Below are 23375 nucleotides of genomic sequence, written 5' to 3' on the forward strand. Positions count from 1 at the left end.
TTTCTCATCTGATAATCACTCATAGTGATTACCTAATAAAAGGACAATCCTTGGTACTGCAAGAACCTCTGGTCAGTGCAGAATGTAAGCAAGCATTAAGATGTGCTATATAAAGCATCTCAGCTTGCAAGTGACCTTGAATCTGCTTCCTTATTGCTGGAGGTTGGGATTGTTCCATGGCTATGTTCCCAGTCTGCATCAAGAGGCTGATGATAACATCAATCTTATACACGAGTCTCTAAAACTATTTTTGATGTTGGCCTTGAACAAGTCTAATAATTTCACTTAATCACCTCTGTTTCTACACAAAAACTGGAATCTAGGCTGACTTCTAATTTTTCATTCTTATGAAATCCGGCCACAGGTTTTCTGTCTGCCATCAAATATCTAGAATCATAATTAGCTAAAATATGTCAGATGCCCTGTGACTCCCAGCCATCTTTATGGTATAGAAGTTCTCTTTCAGCTAAGAGTAGAATAAATTCTGTTTGACTGAGAGGTCAGTCCTTGGGAAGAAAAACGGGAAGTGTGTTCATTCGCATATTCAAACATGCAAATTGAATGCATCCAATTTGCGTTATTTGTCTCCTAATGAGAATGACCTTTCCCGCTGATGGGAAAAAGCAATTGAAATTAGGCATGTGAAAGGCATGGAAAATACAAAATTCCAATCTTTAACAAAACAGGTCAACTGCTTGATCCTGTGAGTTAAAAAATAGTCAATGTCATATTGAACCCCAGCTCCCGATGCTTTCTCTTCTTTATATTCAGTATCTGAATTTTGCTACTCACATGTATCTCTAATAACACTTCTTGCTTAGCACAACTCCCTCTTCACCATCTTTTATGAAGAACATCTAAACAGTTCTTCCACCACTAATGCAGCTCGGGTTAACATCACAACATCTTTATAATTAACTTGCTTAACAAAATATGAAGCTGTAAAATTCAAAGATCAAGTCACCTGCCCAAGGCTACAGAGAGGATGTTACTACATCAGGACTGAAACTCAGTTACATCATGTCTTTGGTCCTGTGTAGATCAAGTTTCTTTCAATACCCAAGTTGAAACAGAAAGAAGCCATGATTAATTTACCAAGAAAAGGAACATTAAGATCACATAGCTGGTGTTGTTCTCCTTCTGTGAATGCCAGAGAAGAAAACAAGTTCTGCATATGGGCAGCTCATCCATAGACAGATATCATCATCACTACTAGTGCCATGCATTAATATGTATTAACTATCTCCTCTACTAGGAAAAGAAAAAGGAAAAATATATATATGGTCAAATTGCTAATATGCTTCTCTTCCTTTCAAGCTTCCTCTTTCATCGGCAGAGTTCAAAACCAGGCAGAAGTGTCACCACAAAGGTAACAGGTCTTAGAACTGGAACTACTTGTGCAGGATGCAGGACTACTTAAAGATCTCAGAATTCAAAACAACACCTTGACATGCCTTAAAAGCAAGGGCACAATTATTTATTCTTGGTTTTGTTGTTTCTTATTCATTATGGGGCCGCAGGAGTCCCACATCAGGAATGAGGGTCCCAATTGTGAGGATTTATTTAAACACTTAATGAAAATATCACACCTGCAGTTAAGAATTTACAACTGCAATTATAAGATGAAGAATAAAACTGTCTCTTCAGTTGATTTCTGTAATCATAAAATTCTAAATGATATTACATGTGCCTCAATTTAAGTGTGTGTTTTCCCATGATTATTTAGAGGAATAGGATGCAGTGAGCTTAACACTGCCATTCTGAAAGTGTATCCAGACAAATGGAGGTTGTCCTAAAAATAGATTTCTTACCTTTGCCACCAGTAAACAAGGAGGAAATTTCCACTGAGGAAACAAAAATTCAAGCTGTACAGAGTCAGCCAGCTCTCTAGGCACACACATACATTTGTGTAGGTTTTATTCTTAACATTAACTTACTTGTTAGTGTGCTTTGCTTTTTTAGAAAACTATTAAGGAGAGCAAAGAAGACAAACCCTTTCATGGCAATGTAATTACACAAAAAAGGGTTTTGTAGTTGTTCCTTTTTTCACCTGTGTTTCAAAACCTGTTTCGGATTGGGCAACAGAAGGGCCAGCTGTAGCTGTTGAATAATGAATTCTCCCTTAAAGCAGCATGGGAAATAACTCACACAGTAATTTCTGTAATCTGCTAATAGTGTAGTTTCATAACTGATTATAAGTGGTCTTGCTCTGTGCTGCTACTGGAAGAAGTTCTCTTCCCTTTCCCACAGCTAGCTACCTCTTTGTGTAGCTGAATCGCAAAATTAAGCCAGGCCAAATTAAAAACTTTTTTGTTTCATTCGGATCAAATCTTGAATTTGGTGCATTATGCTGTGACTCCTGGTGTTAACATGGGGAAATGCATTACCTGGACAAATTTGTGGCAGATTGAGGTTGACATAAAGAAGCTGCAAAACTGCAGGTTTGAAAGATGGCAGTCACTTGAAAGGGGAAGTCATCAAGTGAAGGAGTAGATTAGGGTGATATCTAGTTTTACGTACTCCCAGACACAAACTGTGTAAACACGAGGTTACTTAAGGTCATGTGAGTATGGTTTTGTTTTGCTGCCATGACCTTTGCATGAGTCACCTAATGATGTATCTGCAAGGCCATTGCCTGCAGGTAAGCCAGTCATGGAAGGCAGCCTTTTCACCTTGGGCTAAGGTAGTCTAAGGCACTTATCATCTTGTCCTGATGCAAAAGCCTAAGATGAATTAGATGAGGGGTTTTTGTTTCTAAAAGTCATTATTTCACTCCATTTGACTATAAACAGAGAGCAAGGAGACTGGCTCAGCTGTAGGTGTCTGTCTAAACTGAGGGAGAAGATCTCCTTGTCTGTCCAGATTAGATCAGTGTGGCTATTTCAAAGTACTTTGAGAGAAGGGTCTGTAACTAGAGATGTGGCAGGCACAGTCCACTGCTGCACCCTGCTTATGGTCATGTAAATAGAGCTCCTGATCAGGAACTGTACTTTAAATCAATACTACATTATACATAATAACATCATGCTTCATAAGAATTGGGATTAAAATATAGAATGGCAGCCAAAATGTATGAATTTATATCATTGTTTCAGTACAAGGTTGCTGACACCCTGGAGAGACCTCCAAATGTTTCATTGTATTTGGCTCAGACATACATCATATTTTGCATGTTTAGCAAAGCCTCGGGAAAAATGCAGTAAGACTTCTGTTAATAGCTAGGAGCACCTCACTGAGCTGAAAAGGCTGCTGGAGATTGTCTCTGTTAATGATCACCTTACACCATGTACCAGAGACAGGGGATGAGCAGGAGCACTGCACACTGCTACTGCTGCCACTGCTTCTGTGTCAGTGGCACAGCATGTACTCTTGTCACTGTCTTCATTCTTATAAGTAAATAAACAAACAGATAAAAGGTGACTTTAACAAAGTAACAGTACCTGTTTAGTTTAGGGAATTTGTTGAATTCAAGCCTTCCCAGGTATTGATTCTGGAGTGTCACTCTAAGTGTTCTTTTTCTAAGGTTGCCTTGTCAGAATTAAAGAAATAGCTAATAAAGAATGAACTTCAGGGAACAGAATTCCAACTGGGATGTTAAAGCTAAGTAATTAACAACAAAGGAGAAAGAACAGAGGGAAAAGGATCCCTTGGTATGTATGTACAGGTTTTTGATGAAAAATGCCTTCTAGATGACAATACAAGTGTTCATTAGATAAGGTTGGTGTTTAGCACTAAGTCTCCCACAGGGACAATTCTTGACACAGAAGCTTTGATTATATAAATTTTGTGTGAAAAATGCAAAGTGCCATAATGTGGGACTTCGATCAATGGTGCTATTCTGATTTACAATTGTTTTTTTTTAAACTATGATGGGCACAAAACACTAATTTTAAAGCTCATTTTAGTTGAAATTTACCTCTTCCTTTTAATAGCAAGAAAGTAATCTGATTGCATTTTTTCAGTTATCCTTGTGCAACATTAGATAATCTCCTTATAGTTTAAAACTAAAAATGCTAATGGATTGGGGAAATGGGTTTCTGCTTTCACTCAGCATATCTGTCTTTTTTATGCTTGTCTTTTGGATCATTTATCTAAATAATAACCTTTAGTACCCACTCCTTCCTTCCAATGAACTAAAAGATATTAATGATTAAAATCAGTGAATATGCATCTTTTCCCTACTTGAGTTTTGCCAGTTGAGGTTTCCACTGTCATCTTCTGCTTTTTTGGAGGGAAGGGGGAAAGCTACAGACATCCTCATGTGAAATACTCATGGTTACTTTCTGATTTGTCTCAATCAAAAGGCCTAAATGAGGTCAAACTAATGGCAGATCTCTTTTAAGGAGTATCACCAGCGAGCACTGACTCAAATGACATTGATTTCAGGGACTAAAAGAGAGAAATTACATTAAAAACTCAGCAAACAGCTTTCAGTCAGCAAATCTGTTGGGGCAGCCCCAGTGAAGAAGCAGGAATTGCACCTCAAGGGGAGGTGCTGTGGGTGGAACTTCCTCAGACAAACTTGGAGATACAGAAGGATACACTCCTGTGGCTTTAGTCTCAGAACGATGGAAGGAAGTCCATTTTGTACAAAGGCAGCAGAGGGAAGATAAATGACCAGCCCAAGGTCGGGTACAAAGATGATGGAAATGTGGGAGAAAGTGCCAGAACAGATATTTTTCCAGACTCTTTGTGTAGTCAGTTTTCCTGGCTAAACTGTCTACCAAGACTGCAGGAATTGCTTAGCACATACACCCTGTGGGAAAAAAAAAAAAAAAAAAAAAAAAAAAAAAAAAAAAAACCAACAACCAAAAAACCCCAACCAAGATTCTAAGCAACATGGATGTATCTTTAAAGCACTACAGAAACCACTTTCTTCACCTACCAATACCTTCTGCAATAGATGGGACTGAAACACATCTGAAGAATCAGCAACTTTGTACTGCCTTAAGACTCTGGAAAATGTTTTACAGAAGAAAAGCCAATCCCACAGACAATCTTTCCCAGCAGACCGAATTTCAGTTCTGCTGATCCCAGTGGTGACTATATGACATGGGGAGAGGCAGTAGATGGATGCTGTGCTAGATACTCATAGCAGAGTCACTTGCACTGTTTGGGGGCTCTCAGTGCTGAGAATAAATTCATTCTGGCAAGAAGCTTTTATTCTGTAGAGTCAAAAAAGGCTTTGTATTTAAAGCCATGTGCTTACATTACTCAGGTTGTTTTCTCCATTGATGAGAACAAAGAGCCACCCTTATGATCTCAGTCTAAAAGTCTTTCTGGTGCTGCTTTGATATTTCCTGTGGTGATAAATATTCTCAATAGCTGCAAATTACAAAAGAGCCAGAATCTACCTATGTGCATTATGTAGTCACTAAGGCACATTTTCATGGCATGTGGGAGGTGATCAGGAGACAATAGCAGACAGGCAGCTGAAGGAATTGCATTCTGCTCATTCTGCTGAGGGCTGGGAAATAATAATCCATTAATATAAAGTAATAGGAAAGGAAACCTGTTAACAAAGATTATCTCAGCAGGAAGCAACAACTCTATATGAACTTACATTTCCAGTGAATCATGCCATTATGCTCAATTTCATTGCAAATGTGAAGCCTGCCCTCGTGGCTTGTTCTCTGATGTGGGATCTCTGTCAAAACAAAGAACAATTACAAAATGTTCCCTCAACTCCAAATTCCTGTTTGGTAAGTGATGCTCACATGATGCAGAGATCTAAAAGTGAAATTTGTGAAATGGAAACTGGATTTCCTCCCTTTTCTGGTATTTAGACAACACAGGATGTTGGAAGAGTCCTTGGCAAGAGTTTCTAATTTATTCACATTTTAGACCTTAAGAAGACTGTATTTACTAGGTACTCAAAGCTAAATTGGTAAATGTAAAATAATAAACCACAATATTCTGAGATAGGATCTGAAATATTTGTTGCAATGTATTTCTTTTTTGTATTTCTTAATATGGCATCATTAGATTTGAATGCTGGATTAGTCTATCAAGCAGATTAGTATTTCTTTATATATTACATTTTCTTGACTATGATATTTATATTTTGCCTGAAATATTGTTTTAATTCTTTGAAAGTATTTTTACTTCAAAACAGGCAATAATAGTTCTATCCATACATTTTGCAAAAGTAACATACCTATTTTGACCCAAATTTGGGATTATGGGGTTTAGCAAAATACATGCTCTTCACATTTTGCTTTGTGACATGAATTATTGAAGAAGGCAAATAATGGCATTTTCTCTCTTTGAAGATACATGAAATTTCCCATTATTGGAAAGCTCTCTTTCCCTGACTAACAAATTACATTCTTAGACACAAGGAAGATGCAAATCTTAGGGTTCTAAAAGCACCTAATATTTTCTCAAATTATATTCAGCTGTATTTATCTTGCATTCTGGCATGCTGCTGGATTACTGTTATCAATAAATCTATAAATAGGATGCAAAATGCATGTGAGCTGTCTGTGCATGAATAAAGAGTGGCCTGGCAATAAATTACAACATAATATATAGTTTAAAATGTAGCAAAAGGAATGCCTTGACAAATCAATGCAACATATTTTGTCAGTGAGGATGAAAGATTCATTATGCATCAGCCTTGAGAAAGCTGAATTTCTGAGGCATGGGTCACCTAGGACATATGATGTAATCAGAGAATATGGAAACATGCATAGAAAGACAAAAATAATCTTCTGAGTAATAAAGCCATATTAAATTGTCAGGTAAAATGTAAGTCCTGTGCAGTACTTCATTGTCCAAAAGAGGTCAGGAGTACCACGACAAACAAAATTAAACCTGACTTCCTCTGGATTTGGCCCCCACAGCAGGTTCAAGACCAACTCTTTTTCTGAAACTGGGTCTTGTGTGCTGGCTTTCATTTGTGTTTTTCTTATGTCTGCTAATGTCTAGCCTCACCTTAAGGCTCTTTGTACAGCCAAGAAATTCCTCTGCATGCTTTTCAATGAAACTTGGGAAAATTCCGTTTTGGGGAACTCCAGTCATCTGCCAGACATGAATGGCACATATCCAGCAGGCTCCATAAGCCTGGAGCACAGCAGAGACTAAAAATAAGACTGACCAATTGGTTTTCCTGCCGACAGCAGCAAACTGCCATGGGACATTTAATTTCCCCTGATCACATGGATGACAGACAAGCTGTCACCAGCTGTGCAGAGCCAGGAGGATGCATGCCTGTTGCACAGGCCCCAGCAGTGGCATCACCTTGTCCTGAACGCTGGTGAGGGTGGAAATGCCCCAAGAGAAGTTGGCACCAGTCACAGAATGCCAGAATGGGTCAGGTTGGAAGGGATCACAGCGTGTCATCTGCTCAAGCAGGGTTATCCCAGAGCACACAGCAAAGGATTGCATCCAGATGCTTCTGGAATTCCTGCAGTAAGGGAGACTCCATATCCTCTCTGGGCAATCTCTTCCGGTGCATGGTCACCCACACAACAGTTCTTCATCATGTTCAGGTGGAACTTCTGTGCATCAGTTTCTGCCCATTGCCTCTTCTGCTATTGCTCGGTACCACTGAGAAGAGCCTGGTCCATCCTCTTGGCACCCTCCCATAGACATTTATATACATTAATGAGGCCCCCTCTCAGTCATCTCTTTTAGAGGCTGAACAGGCCCTGCTCCCTCAGCCCTTTCTCATAAGAGAGATGCTCCAGTCCCTTAATCCTCTTTGTACCCTCCACTGGACTTGCTCCAGGAGCTCCATGACTCTTGTCCTGAGGAGCCCAGAACTGCACACAGCAATCCAGATGTGCCTCACAAGAGCTGAGTAGAGAGGCAGCATCACCTCCGTGACCTGCTGACAATGCTGTTCCCAATGCATTCCAGGATCCCATTGATTTCTTGGCCACAAGGAAACCCTGGCGACTCATGAACAGCTTGTCATCCATCAGCACCCCCAAGTTCCTCTGTAGAAGACCATGGATATGGATGTTGGCTCTGGCACACTCAGGAAGAGACACCTGAGCTTGGCAGTGTTGGAGGGGGCTTAAAATGTGGGTCTTGGCAGGTGGAGGGGTGGCCAGGGGCTGGTGTCCCTCAGCTCCTCAAGAGGCATCAGCAAAAGCCTTGTGCCCCATGGGAGCCTTGTGACCACAGCCAGGGCTGTGACGGACAAATTGCTCCAGTCCCTGGCGTAAGACAGACAAACCTTGCATTTTCTTTCTGTAGCATGTCTGAAAACGGGCAACAAAGCTGGTTAAGGGCCTGTAGTATAAATCCTATAAGCAGTGGCTGAGGGAGCTGGGGTTGTTGAGTCTGGAGAAAAGGAGGTTTAGGAGTGACCTTATCACTCTCTACAAGCACCTGAAAGGAGGGTGTAGCCAGGCGGGGGTCGGGCTCTTATCCCAGGACAAGTGATAGGACAAGGGAACAAGTGATAGGACAGGGAACAACCTGAAGAGAGGATGTTCAGGTTGGACACTAGGAGAAATTCACAGAAAGGGTGTCTGGAATGGACTGCCCAGGGATGCGGTGGAGTCCCGGCGCCTGGAGGCGTTTTCTTAAGCACTGCACTTAATGCCACGGTCTAGTTGCCATGATGGTGTTCGGTCATAGGCTGGACTCCATGATCTCAGAGGTCCTTTTCAACCTAATTTATTCTATGATTCTTAAATACATTCACACAAACGAGGGCATCTCTACCGACCGAGCGCCTTTGGTGCGGCACTCCAGGGCCCCGTCCCCTCAGAGCTGCTGCCGCCCGCGCCCAGCAGGGGGCGCTGTGCCCGGCATGGCGGCCGCGCGCCGGAAGCGGGAGCCGGGCCCCTTTCCAAGATGGCGGCGCCCAGGCGCGGTGTGGCTGCGGGCCGCATGAAGCGGGGGGCGGCCGCCCGCGCCCGCCGCGGCGGGAAACTGGACCGGCTGCGGCAGGCGGTGCAGGACTACGTGCAGGCAGCCGGAGGCGAGCCGCCGCTGGCCCTGCTCAAAGACTCGGAGAGGCACAACCGCAGGAGCCGCCGGGACGCCAGGAAGGAGAAGCGCAGACTAAAGCGGAGCCGCCGCCGCCGCCTCCAACGCGGGGAGCTGGTGGAGTTTCCCAGCGTCCCGGCCAAGCTCCCTCCAGCCAAGCCCACTCCAGCGAAGCCGGCCCCAGCCAAACCCGCTTCGGCCAAGCCCGCTCCAGCGAAGCCGGCCCCGGCCAAACCCGCTTCGGCCAAACCCACTCCGGTCAAGCCGGCCCAGGCCAAGCCGGCTCCTGCCGCCCGCCCCGGAGCCCCGGCTTCGCCCGCCGCTGGGAAGCAGCGGCCCAGGCCGGTGTCGGCACCGGCATCGACAGCTCTTGAGGCCCCCTCCGCCGCCGCAGCCACCTCTGCGCGGAAACGGGCCCTGCTGGAAGCCAACGAGGAGGAGGAGAAGGAGATCCGGCGGCTGGAGCGGCAGCTGGGGCTCGGGAAGCGGCGCAAGAAGCAGGAGGGGCCCGCGGCCGAGCGGCTGCCGCAGAGCTTCCTGCGGGACGGGCTGGGATACGTGCTGGGAGCGCTGGGCACACGGGCCGGGCTCAGCCAGCTCTGCGAGAGCAGCGACGAGGAGGAGCGGGAGGAGACCGAGCCGGGGCCGCGGGAGCGCCCGCCGGGGAAGGAGGAGGATGGTGAGGACGAAGAGGATGGTGAGGACGAGGAGGCTCAGGAAGACGCCTCAGACGCCTCCGAGGCGGATGACGTGGAAGGACTTTGGGAGAGCGAGAGCTCGGCCCCTGAGGACGGCGGGGTGCCAGAGGCCAGCGAGCCCTCGAGCGAGGAGGAGGAGGAGGAGGAGGCAGAGGTAGGATGTTCAGCTAGCACAGACCTGCTTCCCAAAGCACATCCCACAGCCTACACACAGAGCAGAGTTGCATCGCCGCTGTTAAGCCCAGGTGTTCGCTGTCCAGTCGGGCCACGTGGAGTGTTGTCCTGGTTCAAAACAGCCGGGCCCAGCGACAGTGTTGACTTGAGGGGTCTGCCAGGTCCTGGAGACACTCGTTAGCCTGACCGAGTCAGGCTGGTGGCAGATAACACCCTACAGCACAACGCATGTTGCAGCTGTGTGTGAAATCTGCAAATAAAAGGAGCTGCCCTGGCATTTGGGTGTAAGAATATGATCAAGCCCTTCTGCAAAGAGAGCTTGTGTTGAAATCAGCAGCGGTTACACACTGAAGTGTTACTTTCTGAATGATCTTAGAGGTTCTGCCAGTATTAGGTCTTGTTGAATAGGTAGAGAAGAGGAGGTCACACAGGTCATTTAGCCTTCATGGGCCTAAATAAAACTTGAATAAAACCAAGACTTAAGATGCCAGGTTTTAATGGCCATAACTTAAAGAAAGTTAGGGAAGAGGGGATTTGCTGTCATCAAGTTTGTCATAAAGGGTAATTTTTTGCCTGCTTCTTTTCTTCATGTTGTTCCTTTTGTGCTGATTATTAGATGGTAAGATACATCCTTAACTAAAAGTTTGGCACTTTAGTCTTAAATAGAAATGTATATTTGTGTTCAAGTGTTTAAGATACTGGTCTCATCTGATACCTTGTTTTCTTGTTTTCCTCCTAAGAGTGATAATCACGGTGCTACAAAGTATATTCCTCCTCAAATAAGGAAAGCGCAGGAGACACTAGATGACAAGAAAAGAGAAGAATTGGGAAGACTGAAGAAAATGGTGAATGGCCTCATTAATAGGTAGTGTAATGAGGAAAGTCATTAATCTTTCTGGATCAATGTGACAATGCTCATCATTCAAGCCCAGGTGGCAAGGATGTGACTTTTCTCTTCACAAACTGATTTTAAGTTGGCAATCATGTCTGCTATTGTTAAGAATAATTATCTTTATTGATGTAAATTCTTCAAAGTTAGTCATTATAGATGTTGAAAAATCTAGAAAATAAATTTAAGATTGGGCTGGATTCCACACAGCAGTTCCTTGCAACTGCTAGGTATAATTCACTAAGTGTCAGTTGGAGTATGCTTATTAAAAAAAAAAAAAAAAAACCCAAACATAACTCATAAGAAAACAGGTTTTGGTTTGTTTTGGGGTTTTTAAAATAAATTAAATTTCTCCTATTTACGCTACAACTGAGGAGGAGCAACCTTTCCTCGGTTAAAGTACTGCAGAACAGAAAAAGTAATTAACATTCATTTCAATTTTAGAGTATTTTTAAATCAGAAATCTACTGGCAATTTTCATCTGTTACCTGTAAAATCTAGACTAGTGTTTGTTCAGTCATTTGAAATTTGATATACCATATATGTTAAAGTATGAATTATTTTCATACTTAAGGTCTTCAAAGACTGTGATGTGCCACAGTTAAAACTACTAAAACCAGTCTCTTTTCGTAATAAATGTGTTCAGTGTGACAGCAAGAAGATTGACAGTGCTTGGTAAATACTGCTGCTGACATGTTTTTACATGTAATTTTTTTAAACTACACTAGAATTAAATGTACTATCGTTTTTTAGTTTAGTAAACACAGAAAAATACAAAAGATTCCTTCCAGTCATCAATCTTCAATCTTTTCTTCTTAAGTCAAACTAGTTTCTCTAAAAAGATTAGTTGTTTGTTGAATGAACTCAAAATTGTAGAACCATGTAAGGAGAAGAAAGAGTGAACATTGGATTTTGTTTCTCCATAGGTTGAGTGAACCAAATTTATCCTCCATCAGTGGACAGATGGAAGAGCTCTACATGGCCAACAGCAGAAAGGACATGAATGACACTCTGACAGACATTCTCATGAATGCCTGTGTTACTGCAGTTGCCATGCCTGCAAGACTCATGATGGAGCACGTCCTTCTGGTCAGCATCCTTCATCATAATGTAGGAATTGAGGTAATTCTTGTGCTGGGGACAAATTTTGTATAATAATACATATTGTAGAGTGTTTTTCTTGACATTTTGTTTGAACTACCTTGTCATTTTTAACAATGTGGCACTGACAAGCACCTTGAGTTGAGTTTCATCAGTATTTTGTGGCTTCCACAAGTGAAAAGGTCTAAGCATTCTTCTGACTGTCTTTCTGCATTAGTTCTTAGGACACAGTATTTGCAAGGTTTCCATAAGTGAAAGGGTCTAAGTCCGTTGCTTTGTCTGATTTTATTTCCTCCATGAGTTACCACTAGTCAGTTATAAACTCATCATGTTTTCATCACAATCTTTCTGCAACCAGTAATCAAAAGTTTCTAACCTTCAGCTTCTCCTCCCTTTAGTTACACTAATCCATTTCTGTTCTCATGGATACATGAGGCTATTGTTTTATTCTTATCTGTATATCCAGATAAGAAAAGTGTTGCAACTACAGGAATCCTTTTAAAATGGTGGATAAACTTCTTTTCTAAGCAAATCAGGCAAATCATCAGTGGAATTAAGTAGTTATAACATGGAATATTAAAAACTTCACAAAGCGTAGCAATTTTTGGAGGGGATTTTGTTTTGTGTTTTTAAGTCCGATGAATGAGGTAAAATCCCTCTTGCCCAAGCTGGTGCTGAAGTTCCTGATGTCAAAGGGAATATTTTAACTAATTTCAGTGAAATGTCTGTCTGGAAATGAAGTTGTTTCAACAGTGTGTTCCTATTAGATGACGCCTTTCTTCCCCCCACATCTCAATGCAAAAGATGTATTAATGCAAGTTTTTCAGTTTGTCATACTGTGGCCTGAATGCTGGCTCTGAAACCATGTTAAATATCAGATGGATGCAATTAAAACAGCTTTCTGCCTGTAGCCTTGGCATTAAACTTTTATTTTGTCCCTCTTTGCTGCTTGAAAGGCATTTCTGACTGCAAATGCAATGTTTCTGTAAAATAAATGTACAATATGTATTACATGAAAATGTGATAGTACAGCTGCACTGAAGATTAGGTTGAGCAATGCAGAAGTTGCCCTGTGTTTATAAATTTGTGCAGCCATTGGATAGTTAACACCTAAGCTGAGTCAAGGCTTGTAATGCAGGTAGGTACTGCTGCTGGGACTCCTGATTTTCTTAAGGTCAGCAGATTTTAACACAATAATAATGGGTGAAGGTCTTCCTTAGCAGCAATGTATTCATTACCTCCCTGTGTTTTAGAGCCTACAGGCTTTCTAATTCCAGCCTTTAGCATCAGTTCTCTCTTCAGAAATAAATATATTCCAAAATTTCTTTTCCCAGCTATACCGCTAACAAACATCTAAGAATTATCCCACTTCAAAAGCAGCTTCACCTTATGCTCAGCAACTGTGAAAACTTGGTATTTTGGGGATTTTTTCACAATATTATTTTTAATCCTTCTGCTAAGGATTTTGTTCTGGAGTGCCAAACTCAGGAATGTGTTTGCTTTTTGACATGCAGCTTTTCCTGGATGAATGGCTAGCAGTAACAGCATGCTAGTCTGACAGCTGGAAAGATGCTAATATGTGTCCATGAATATTATGTAAATAAATGCTGATGTGTGTATATGGTAGGTTCATAATACTTGTTTTTCTTGCACAGGCTTTTAAAGGCACCTGGATATGAAATATGAAGTGTAAATAACATAGACTTCTACAAAAATGTCACACCACTTAAATATTTGTGTATGTAAATGTAGAACATCCCTATTGGTTGAAAGGAGCAACAGTGTTTCTTTAATAGTGGCAGTGACCCAAAAATGAGTTTTACAGATGTCTGTAAAATCTACTTAGAGTTAACTGCTGGATTTTTTTCCCCCCTTAATGGAATTGTTGCCAGGTCGGTGCTCACTTTTTGGAAGCTGTGGTGAAGAAATTTGATGAACTCTGTAAAAGTGATGCTGAAGGGAAGGAATGTGAAAATCTGCTTGCCTTGATTGCTCATCTGTATAACTTCCATGTGGTTCATTGCCTGCTGATCTTTGATATTCTGAAAAAGCTTGTTAGCATTTTCACTGAAAAAGAGATTGAGCTGATTTTGTTTCTTCTGAAAAATGTGGGCTTTTCCTTGAGAAAAGATGATGCATTGGCTCTGAAAGAACTGATCACTGAAGCCCAGAGGAAAGCAAGCACAGCAGAGAAGAAATTCCAGGATCAGACAAGGGTATGTGTTTGTTCTAAAGATTTCATATTCTCAACAGCTTGTAGTAAGTATTTGGATACATAGTTTAATTTGCAGAAATGTTTTCTGCTGTATTCTGTTCAGGTTGTAAATTGCCATTAGTGTGGCATTCAGTTATTTGCATTCTTCTTGTCTTTCTGCATTACTTAGAACACAGACACCAAAATGCTCATGATGGGTGACGCAGGACTGGTTTGTGTCTTATACAATGGACAGTTTTTCTGTTTTGTGATACTTTGTACACTTCAGAAAACAGTCAGGTGTTTAGCAGATGAAGCTTGTACACAAATTAATGTAATAGGATAAAAGTAAGCATGCTGTATTTAAATTTTGGAGTATATTGGCAGCTGAGCTGCTTATTCTCACAGAATAGTAATTTCAAAGCACACTCTTCTACTTTAATTAATAAACCCACAGCTTAGAATTTACAGAACTATTTCTTTTCCCAATAGGTTCGATTTATGCTGGAGACCATGCTGGCGCTTAGGAACAATGACATGCGCAAGATTCCTGGCTATGATCCTGAACCGGTTGAAAGACTCCGCAAATTGCAGAGAGCACTGGTGAGAGCTCTCTTGGCTGGTGTGGCCTTGTTATTCTTAATCTAGGAGTAATTATTTGTACTGGATTTCAGCTTTCTTGGGGATTTTTTGTTGGTGTGCTTTTTTGTGGGTTTTTTGGTTTTTTTTTTGTGTGTGTTTGTTTGTTTGTTTGTTTTTGACAGAATAGGCAGTTTGTCTAGGACAACCCAGTATAAAAGGGATGAGAGTAATTTATCAGTGCAGGATGTGCATATCAAGTTAAGAGGCCAGGCAAAAACAAGCTGGGTAACCGAGTTCTGTAGGATTTCCTCTCTTAAATTTTTGCGTTCCTTCTGATATGCTTCTAGATTCTGCTGTTGAAAATTCTTATTTTGTTCAGAGTTTAAAATTTTTGTTATTTGAGCTGTACAATGCACAAGGCAGTTTGTTGTGTCATGTTATGTAGTCACAGGTGTTCAAAAGGATAATCATGACCAGATTGTAGGATGCTGCAGTGTCAGCATCCTCTGAATTCTAATTAAACTTTGTGATTGGAAAATGCCTACTTTTTAGATTAGTATCTCTTTTTTCAAATAAAATACCCAAGAGCTTCTACATGTAGATTTATGCAACTCTATACATTTTAAAAATTACAGCATATGGGAAACTTGTACATTCTTTTCAGGTTGCTGATTGAAACAAAGGTTAGGGAGGAAACATGGGAAGATCTTTATGAAGAGATTATATGTTTAAAGTTTTTGTTTAAAATTAATTTTAAGTAATTAAAATATTTTGTTGTTGTAAGAAGAGAGAATAAAGTTTCAAATAAAAGCTTTTGTGTTATTTTTATTTTTGTTTCGTTATTCAAGGTTCACAGCAGTGGTTCAGGAAAAGACACCCAGCTCCGCGTGTCCCTGGAGTCTCTCCTCAGTGCTGACCAGGTCGGTCGCTGGTGGATTGTGGGGTCATCCTGGAGTGGAGCACCAATGATCAGTGATACAAAAAACCAGGCTCAGCAAAAGCTGCATGTAGGAAAGGTAAATCCAAATTGTAAGTCTAAGTGTTTGTGATCTCTTGAAGATTTTTCATATGTGTCAGTAAGTTCATTTCAGAGCCCACCAAAAAAAAACTCCACATGCTCTTGTAAGAGGCAGCTTTTGGATTATAAATTCTGTTCTCCATTTTTTAAAAACATTGTACTCATGTGCTTTATAAGAGCTGTTACTACAAATATGGTATAGCTTGTTTTTTCTTATCCAGTGGAGTTGCTAAGGTGAAAGAAGCGACTTGATTCAACAGTGGGTTTGCTAGTAGGAATTCTCACAGGTTGTGGTGTCTGTCTGTGGCATATATCTAAGCTGATCCCAAAAGTAATGTGATGAGATGGTCATAGTGAATTACTTATGTTAAAGAAGCATGTCTTAAAATTAATTGGCATAATTAAAGTAGACTAAAATGTATTTCCATAGTTGAAAAAGCTCCTGATGATGGCTGTGCCTCTGGACAAAAGCTCAGGACCTTTGGACTGGTGATTCATGGTTTACTGGAAAACTTCACTGATGGAAGTCTGTACAGAAATAGCTTTTTTTAAGGCAAACAGAAATAAAATAGCATATAACTTTATTTTCAGGTGAGTTCAAAAATAATGGAGCTTGCTCGTAAGCTGAGAATGAACACTGATATCAGGAGAAGTATTTTTTGTGTCTTGATGACGAGTGAGGACTTCATGGATGCCTTTGAAAAACTTCTGAAGTAAGTACAGCCTAGTACAGAAATCAGCCCAGAACTAAAAATAGGTTGAAAATGCAGCATTTCTGGTCTTAAAAACATTCAGATGATAATGCAATTAAAAGAAGTGCATAGCTAGGGATCCACATAGGATAAACGGGTAGGAGAAGGGACCGGAACCCTGGTGTAAGGATTAATGGGGGCAGGCAGAACTGACTGGCAGTCAGAGGAAAGGAATAGCCCCTGTTGTTGTCACTCCTGGCTGTAACTGTGATTTGCAGTATCTTTTCCTGTAAGGAGCCTGTATCTTTTTGCATTGGAGCTGTGTATGGCAGTAAAGTGGATGGAAGGCTGCTGCAGGCTTGTTTCCTTACAGAGGCAGACCAGAAGCCCTTGCAGAACATCTTTTGGGTTTTTTGCTGGATTGCTGTGATTTCTGTACTGCTGCCACTTCTTTGACTTCCTGCCATCTTGTTAAGCCATCTCTGCCCATACTTGCATGACCTGGTAGTGTTCTAGCACCTTCACTTCCCTCTTGCAGAATTTATTAGCTTTGGGTTTGCTTCACATGAAGACCGGTTCACTTACCCCTTGACAAGCAGCTCTTCAAAAGGTGTGATCAGGGAAGAGCTCAAACTAAGCCATTCCTTGTGTTTGTCAGAATATTATTTGTAAGTCTGTAGGAACTGGGAGGGGAGAGATCAGATCTGAACTTTTCTGTCTCAGCCTTGTAACTCAAGGCTATTGTCTTACCAGGATGGCATGCAATTATTTAATTTGCTTACCAACCCAAAACAGACTTTGTAATAAAGTCAACTAATATTTGATTAAATGCCACTTTCGCAAAACACTGCTTGGACTTGAGACTGTGATGGAATCATTCCAATATCTTAATATGGTCTGTTCAATTAAAAGAAATTAGCTGCTGCTGCAGCTCTTGCCAAGACCTGGCAGCTCAATTTGCAAATTGGACTTGACTCTCATCTGTGCTATTTAAGCTAGTACCCAAATCTGAATACATGCAGGCTTGGCAGAAAATCTCTCTGCAGGCTGCCTGGTGTGTGTTGGTGCTGATGTTTATACAGCAAACTCAAAGAGAGGAATTCTTAAATCTGCCCACATCTGGCAAAGTATAATGGAAAGTACACATAATTGTCAGTGAAGGAATTAGCTTCAGTGTGAACATGTGTTCCAGAGTGTATGGGAATTTGTATTTGTATGTTTGATGTCTCATGGGGAAGAGCATATAAAAAATATTTTAACTACTCTTGTTGATTCATCTGCTGCTAGTTCTGTGGCAGAGTTGAGGTGTGGTTAAAGGATGATTTAAACTATTTGAAATCCAGGCTGCTATAGTTCTAGTCCCTTTCCTCCTTACTGCAGATGAAAATATTAGTTTGAAGCCAGAACAGCTCCCTGAAGTGGCTCAGTGATTGCAGAAGTGTCAGTGAAGAGGGAGGGCTGGGACCATCACGCGTGACAAAGAGGAGGGAGTGAGACTGGATGCTCTTCATCAGCTTAGAAGCCACACCTTCACAAACCACAGCTTCACTCAGGAGAGAGAATGAATGCTGTTAAGTTTGATGGAGAGGCATTTTTTGAAGTTATTTTGTAGACATAAAGAATTTGAGAAACTTCACATCTCAGAAAATACTGAGCCACTCGTGAAAGGCTCAGCTATCCTGTTGGAGTGAGATTTGTAATTCAGGATAACTTTATGTCAGCAAGTTTTTCCTTACAAAATTATTCTCAATTTCTTGCTAAATACTCACTACCAAAGTGAGTGTATCTACTAATATAATTTTAAGTGACTTAAAAGGTGATTTAAGAGTTGCTGGTTTTGATCTGAAGGCAGTGATAGTCTTGGGCTTCAGCTGATGATAACTAACCTACTTGGAGGCAAGCTTCTGCTGGTGACAAATAAACTACTTCAGAGGCAGTTATCCCATTTACAGCAGGATCAAGATATACAAGTCCATGGGAATACTGTAACTTATGCATAATTGAGTCAGTGAGGTGGTTTCACATTCTTTATCAAAAAATATCAGGCTTACGAAATCCACACAGGTTTATGATGATGCTCAGCAGTGAAAGACAGTCCAGACTCTTAAATTTTAGATGTTTAGGAGTTCTAGTTCTGTGAAGAAGTGAAGGTAAGAAGAAAATTGAATATCCAAGTGTTGTCACTTGGTTACAACTCTGGCAACATGAGTATTTCCTAAATAAGCAAATCATGATAGGAGTGATGGTGAACAAGTAAAAGGAGGATGTGCCAAACTAGTGATTGCAGTGTAACTTCCCAAGTCCTCTATTAAATGCAAATCTGATGGCTGAAAACCTGTATACTTGTAAAAAAACTTTTTGTTGCTCTGAAGTCAGATGGAACTTGGCTGATGGGAGAGCAGGTGGGTTATGACAGACACAGCACTTCCAGTACTGACCCCTTTTGGAAGAGCAGACTTCTAAATTTTTACTGCTCATTAGCCTAAAAATCATCCCAGATTTTCCTACTGTAAAACTTTAAATTCTAGTGAGTTTGGGCTCAACACAGAATTTTCTCTGTTAATCTGGGGTGTCTGTGGTCACATGCAATGCAGATGTCTGGAGATGTGTCCAAAGGAGGGGTATTGGCATCAAGTAATGACCAACTACCCTACAGACAGTAAAGCAAGTTCCAGTGGAGTCAAACTTGGTTGAAAGTACTATTGAGTTGTACTAATACTCTGTGAAATTTGAACTGGAAGCAATGAGAAGAATTTTGTTTTATATTTTTCAGATTCTAATATGATGCATTTTTCATTTTAATTGGTTTTAATGTTGCCAAGCAATTGGCAGCATTAGGAAGTTGAATCATATTATTCACAGACTAGGTGCATTGTGAGTTAGTCACCATTCCATGCCAGAGTGTCTCAGCCCTCTTTTACACTGGTCAGCTGTTGGAGTGGAAAAGCTGCTCAGTCCTTGGCCTTCATACTGAGGCAGCCAACATAAGATGGATACATACATAGATGGTGTTTTCTCCAGGCCTTTTTTTTAAGGTGCTTTGTAATCACTGACTGTATCCCCTTAGGCTACTATCAAAAAAAAATAATAATAATAATTTAATGTATCATGTAGCATGGATTTGACCCAGAGATTTAAAAATTCATATCACCAAGTGAGAAAAACATTTAAGAATGTTTTCTTATCCCTTCTAAGTAACACAGAAGTGATGGGCCTTGGAAATGTTTCTCCAAATAGGCTTGCACTGATCCAAAGGCTGGTTTTCCTCCCATGACCATAAGTACCAGCATGAGATTATCACAATGGGACCCTACAGTTCTTGTTTCACTATTTAGTCTTTGTTTCACTGTTTAACCCTTGTGGTGGTATCTGTGGTAGTGTACCAGCAGTGCTACTGTTGCAAACATGGAGTGGGATACCTTTCCTTTCCCGGGCAATGACAATGCTTTTATCATTCCACTTCTGTTTCTTGAGGTCTTACTTTTGCATCTCCTCCTCCATAGTGCTTCAGCATTTCCACAGAGCCATACCAGGATACTTGTTTAGCCAACACACTTAAAGGTTGGAGTCCATTAGGAGTTTTAAAGACTTCATAGGTACTTTGTAACAAGTAAAATTTAATGTCATGTTTGGAGAGGTTTTAAAGTATTACTCTCAGATGTTGACTGTAGCTCTTACGTTGTGTCAGCAAGTTTTTCCTTGCAAAATTCTCAATTTCTTGCTAAATTTTAGGCTTGGCCTGAAGGATCAGCAGGAGAGAGAAATAGTTCATGTCATCCTTTACTGCTGCTTACAGGAGAAGACATTCAACCCATTCTATGCATTTTTGGCTAACAAGTTTTGTGGATATGAAAGAAGATTCCAGGTAAAGACAAATCTGTTGCTTCATTTTTTGCTTCATGTTTTGTGTCACGACTGTGGTTAGGAAGGCAGTTACTGCATACCTGAGAATGGATGCATGCCTGTTAGGATCTTGATCCCAAGGAAAAACTCTGCTGCTATGGCTAAGCATTCAGTAAGGCATACTCATGGTCAGATCTGAATAGAAAAAGAAATGCTGAATTTTTCTTTGTTCTGTTTTATGCATTTTAAAATAATTGGAACGGCCTGATCAAGCATTTCTGTTAATTAAAGGAGGGCTTATAAAGAATACAAGGTCAAAAGGTTTGTTATGTTGTTGCTCAATTAAACAGCCCCTTGATTTGTAGGTTTGTTTTTTTCCCTTTGACTCTTAGGTGACATTTCAGTTTAGTATTTGGGACAAAATCAGAGACTTAGAAAACCTCTCAGCTGCTGCCATCTCCAACTTGGTTTCACTGCTGGCTCACTTAATAAGGACAAAATCACTGCCACTTTCAGTTCTCAAGGTTGGTGTGTTTTCTTTTCAAATCCTTCTGTGTTTTCCCTGCATTTGCTAGTTCTATGGAAGGCATATTTTCTCTGTTACTTTTCTGGCACTTTAGCTGATTATCCTAAGACAAACCTGTTTTAAAATTACCACATTGTTCCAATTGATTATGGTAATGCTGTCATCTGGGGAAGGGAACCTGTGGTGACCCAGACATAGAAAAAGTCTACATTTCTTTATCTAGAGCAGTTGTGAGATTATTTCCTTTGGAGTATCCAGAGTTGGAACTGAGGCCCCTTCATTAGCAGGCTTTGCCTGTGGTTTTTGTGCTATGGTTTTTAGCTGATGTTATTAGACAAGAAAGTGCTGAGTAGATTTCTTGGATTTCAGAATGGGTAGTCCATAGAATTCTATTAGAAGAGTAACTGGAATGTATTAAACAGGCAATTAAATGGATTGTCCCAGGTACTTACAAAGTATTATCTAATTGAGAAAGGACATCTGGTATTCTGGTACCAGTAGACTTCTATTCCTTAGAAGATTCTTTGCTTTCATTATTGATTGGCTTTTGGAGACAGCCTTCTCCAGGTAATTATTCTGTGCTAAACTCAAGGCTCAGTGTATTCAGAGGCCAGTTGATGTGCTAAAAGTTCTTCATTTAGGAGAGAAGACCAGCTGTTTGAAATACTTGAATTAATCTAATTCTCCCTCTCTGTTTGCCAGGTGATTGAATTCAGTGAACTGGACAAACCCAAAGTCCGTTTCTTACGGCAGGTATTAAGCACGCTGTTAACCAAAGCAGATGAGGAAGAAATTACTGACATTTTTATGAAGTAAGTGATCACTGGCATCTCCAGAGAACCCTTGTTGAATAGTAATTAAGAAGATAAGAAGTTTGCCTATTTTGTTTGGAATTACACTGTGCCTTTTCCACACATCAGCCCTCCATCCCTTAAAATGTGAGCTCTTCCTGGCTGAGTGGGGCCAGTGTGTCATATGTGTGTTGGTACAGGCTCTGATAGAGATGCAACTGTGTTATACAAAATAAGGCTTCCAGATGTTCAATGTATCGTTTTGGTCATAGGATTTTCATGAGCAGAGCTCTGTAATTCCCTGTTTCCCTTATTGCTGTACCACCTGTGTGCAGTGGAATTCACTCTCCCAGCTATCATTGCTAGGATGTATCTTAAGAAGGAAAAAGAAAGGGATACTAAAGAGGCAAATGTTTGTGGTATTTTTAATGGATTTTTTTATCAATGTTCTCTGAAAAACCTTATTTTTTATATGGGACAGGTTTGCCTGGAGAGGCTGGGGAATTTCCATCCTTAGAGATGCTTAGGACTTGAGTGGATAAGCCTTGCAATGTCACATAAAGTTTGAAAAAATTAGGTGGTGATGTTTCAGCTGTCATGCAGCAGCACAAGGAAGCTTGAACATGGTGTTTGCTTTGTTCTTTGCTGTAATGTAATTGTTTACATAAAGCAAGCCTTAGGCTGCAATATTCCATTTTATTGTTGAGGCCAGTTGTATGTCGAGTATTTGGGCTTTTGCCAAACCAAGGTATACTTGGTAATTTGACTTCTTCAATAAAACCTCTTTTATAGGCTGGATTTTTTCCTACAGCTCTATTTGAAGAAGATGATAAAATTAAGAAACTTCTGAAACAGGGGAAGACTAAATTATATTTTTGATCTGTATCTTTGCAGGATATCTGACAACCCCAAACTGGGAATGCTGCGGGAAGGCTTGAAACTCTTCCTTACCCACTTCTTACTGAAACATGCCCAAGCCCAAAAGAGTGCTGAAGAAGCTGGGTTGTTAAAAGAAAGAGTGGAACTAGCAACCAAGGCTTTAGAGGCAAAAGAACCCAAATTGAAGCTATAGTTATATTTTTTCTAATAAAACATACAGAAAAACCGATCTGGGGTCTTTCAGACCTAAGGAGGAGAGCTGTGTTACTCTAAAGGATCCATTTTTTTTAATGTAAACAGTTACTTCACTCTATGTGCTAGTTAGAGGTTTAATTGAAGGGGATACAAGGCCTTTTTGAAGAAAGAGAAAATGCAGTTTTGTCATGTCCCTTTTTGGGACAAGTGCTTCATGTTGATGGTTGGTATCTGGAGAAGAGGGTGAATTTCTCTTCTGTGATTCTTTGTTAGCGGTGGTGTTCTGCATTGCATATTCTAGCCTTTCATTTAAAGTAATAAAAGAAGCAGCCTTAACTAAAGGCTTTTAATAAGGAACCATGGTACTCACCTGAAGAAAGGGGCCACTAGATGGCACAAGCACTGGTGAGTCGGCTGGGGAAGAAATCGACTTTTTTCTTAAAGTGTTGGAAGTTATTTGCTAATTCTGTGAATTGATTCCCTGACTGTGGGTCAGGAAAAGATCTTCAGTTGGATTCAAAGCTGTAGCAAAACAACTTGAAGATCTGTCTTTGCCCAATTATATTGGGTTTAGAGATCACAGCATAGTTTTATGGCTTTTTTAGCCTGTTTTTCACAGCTTTAGAATTGGAGTTGCCAAATCACTTGTGTTAATCAGATTTTTCTAGACATAAACAATATCATCAATATGAGTCTTAAGAAAAGAATACCTCCCTTAAGAGTTTGCTCGGATTTTTCATTTGGATGCTTAAAGAAAAAATAGGCACATGTGTTTCTGTAACACTCTGTAAATGGTTTGTTTCTTTTGCCACCTTACCACTACACATTAAACTGCCATTTTTCTAAA

General features: G+C 40.6%; 1 protein-coding gene across 2 annotated transcripts; it reads left to right on the forward strand.

The window, feature by feature from the left end:
- Positions 1-8670: 8670 nt before the first annotated feature.
- NOM1 (nucleolar protein with MIF4G domain 1) lies at positions 8671-23375 on the forward strand. Of its 2 annotated transcripts, none has more exons than XM_053960219.1 (11): positions 8671-9798; positions 10559-10683; positions 11634-11829; positions 13701-14024; positions 14495-14605; positions 15433-15600; positions 16194-16315; positions 20027-20159; positions 20530-20661; positions 21366-21475; positions 22349-23375. In XM_053960219.1, the coding sequence occupies exons 1-11, from the start codon at positions 8812-8814 to the stop codon at positions 22524-22526; spliced, it is 2586 nt and encodes an 861-aa protein (XP_053816194.1). In that variant the 5' UTR covers positions 8671-8811; the 3' UTR covers positions 22527-23375. The 2 variants fall into 2 exon arrangements, with proteins under 2 accessions (XP_053816194.1, XP_053816185.1); XM_053960210.1 differs by having other exon boundaries at positions 8811-9798; positions 11634-11796.

This window comes from Vidua chalybeata, chromosome 1 (genome assembly GCF_026979565.1).
Source record: "Vidua chalybeata isolate OUT-0048 chromosome 1, bVidCha1 merged haplotype, whole genome shotgun sequence".
NCBI classification, from domain to species: Eukaryota; Metazoa; Chordata; class Aves; order Passeriformes; family Viduidae; genus Vidua; species Vidua chalybeata.

Coding starts and splice junctions, on each gene's coding strand:
- NOM1 (XM_053960219.1), top strand. CDS start 8,812: ATGGCGGCGCCCAGGCGCGGTGTGGCTGCGGGCCGCATGAAGCGGGGG. Junction 15,601..16,193: donor AAAAGCTGCATGTAGGAAAG/GTAAATCCAAAT, acceptor CTTTATTTTCAG/GTGAGTTCAAAAATAATGGA. Junction 20,160..20,529: donor GATATGAAAGAAGATTCCAG/GTAAAGACAAAT, acceptor TTTGACTCTTAG/GTGACATTTCAGTTTAGTAT.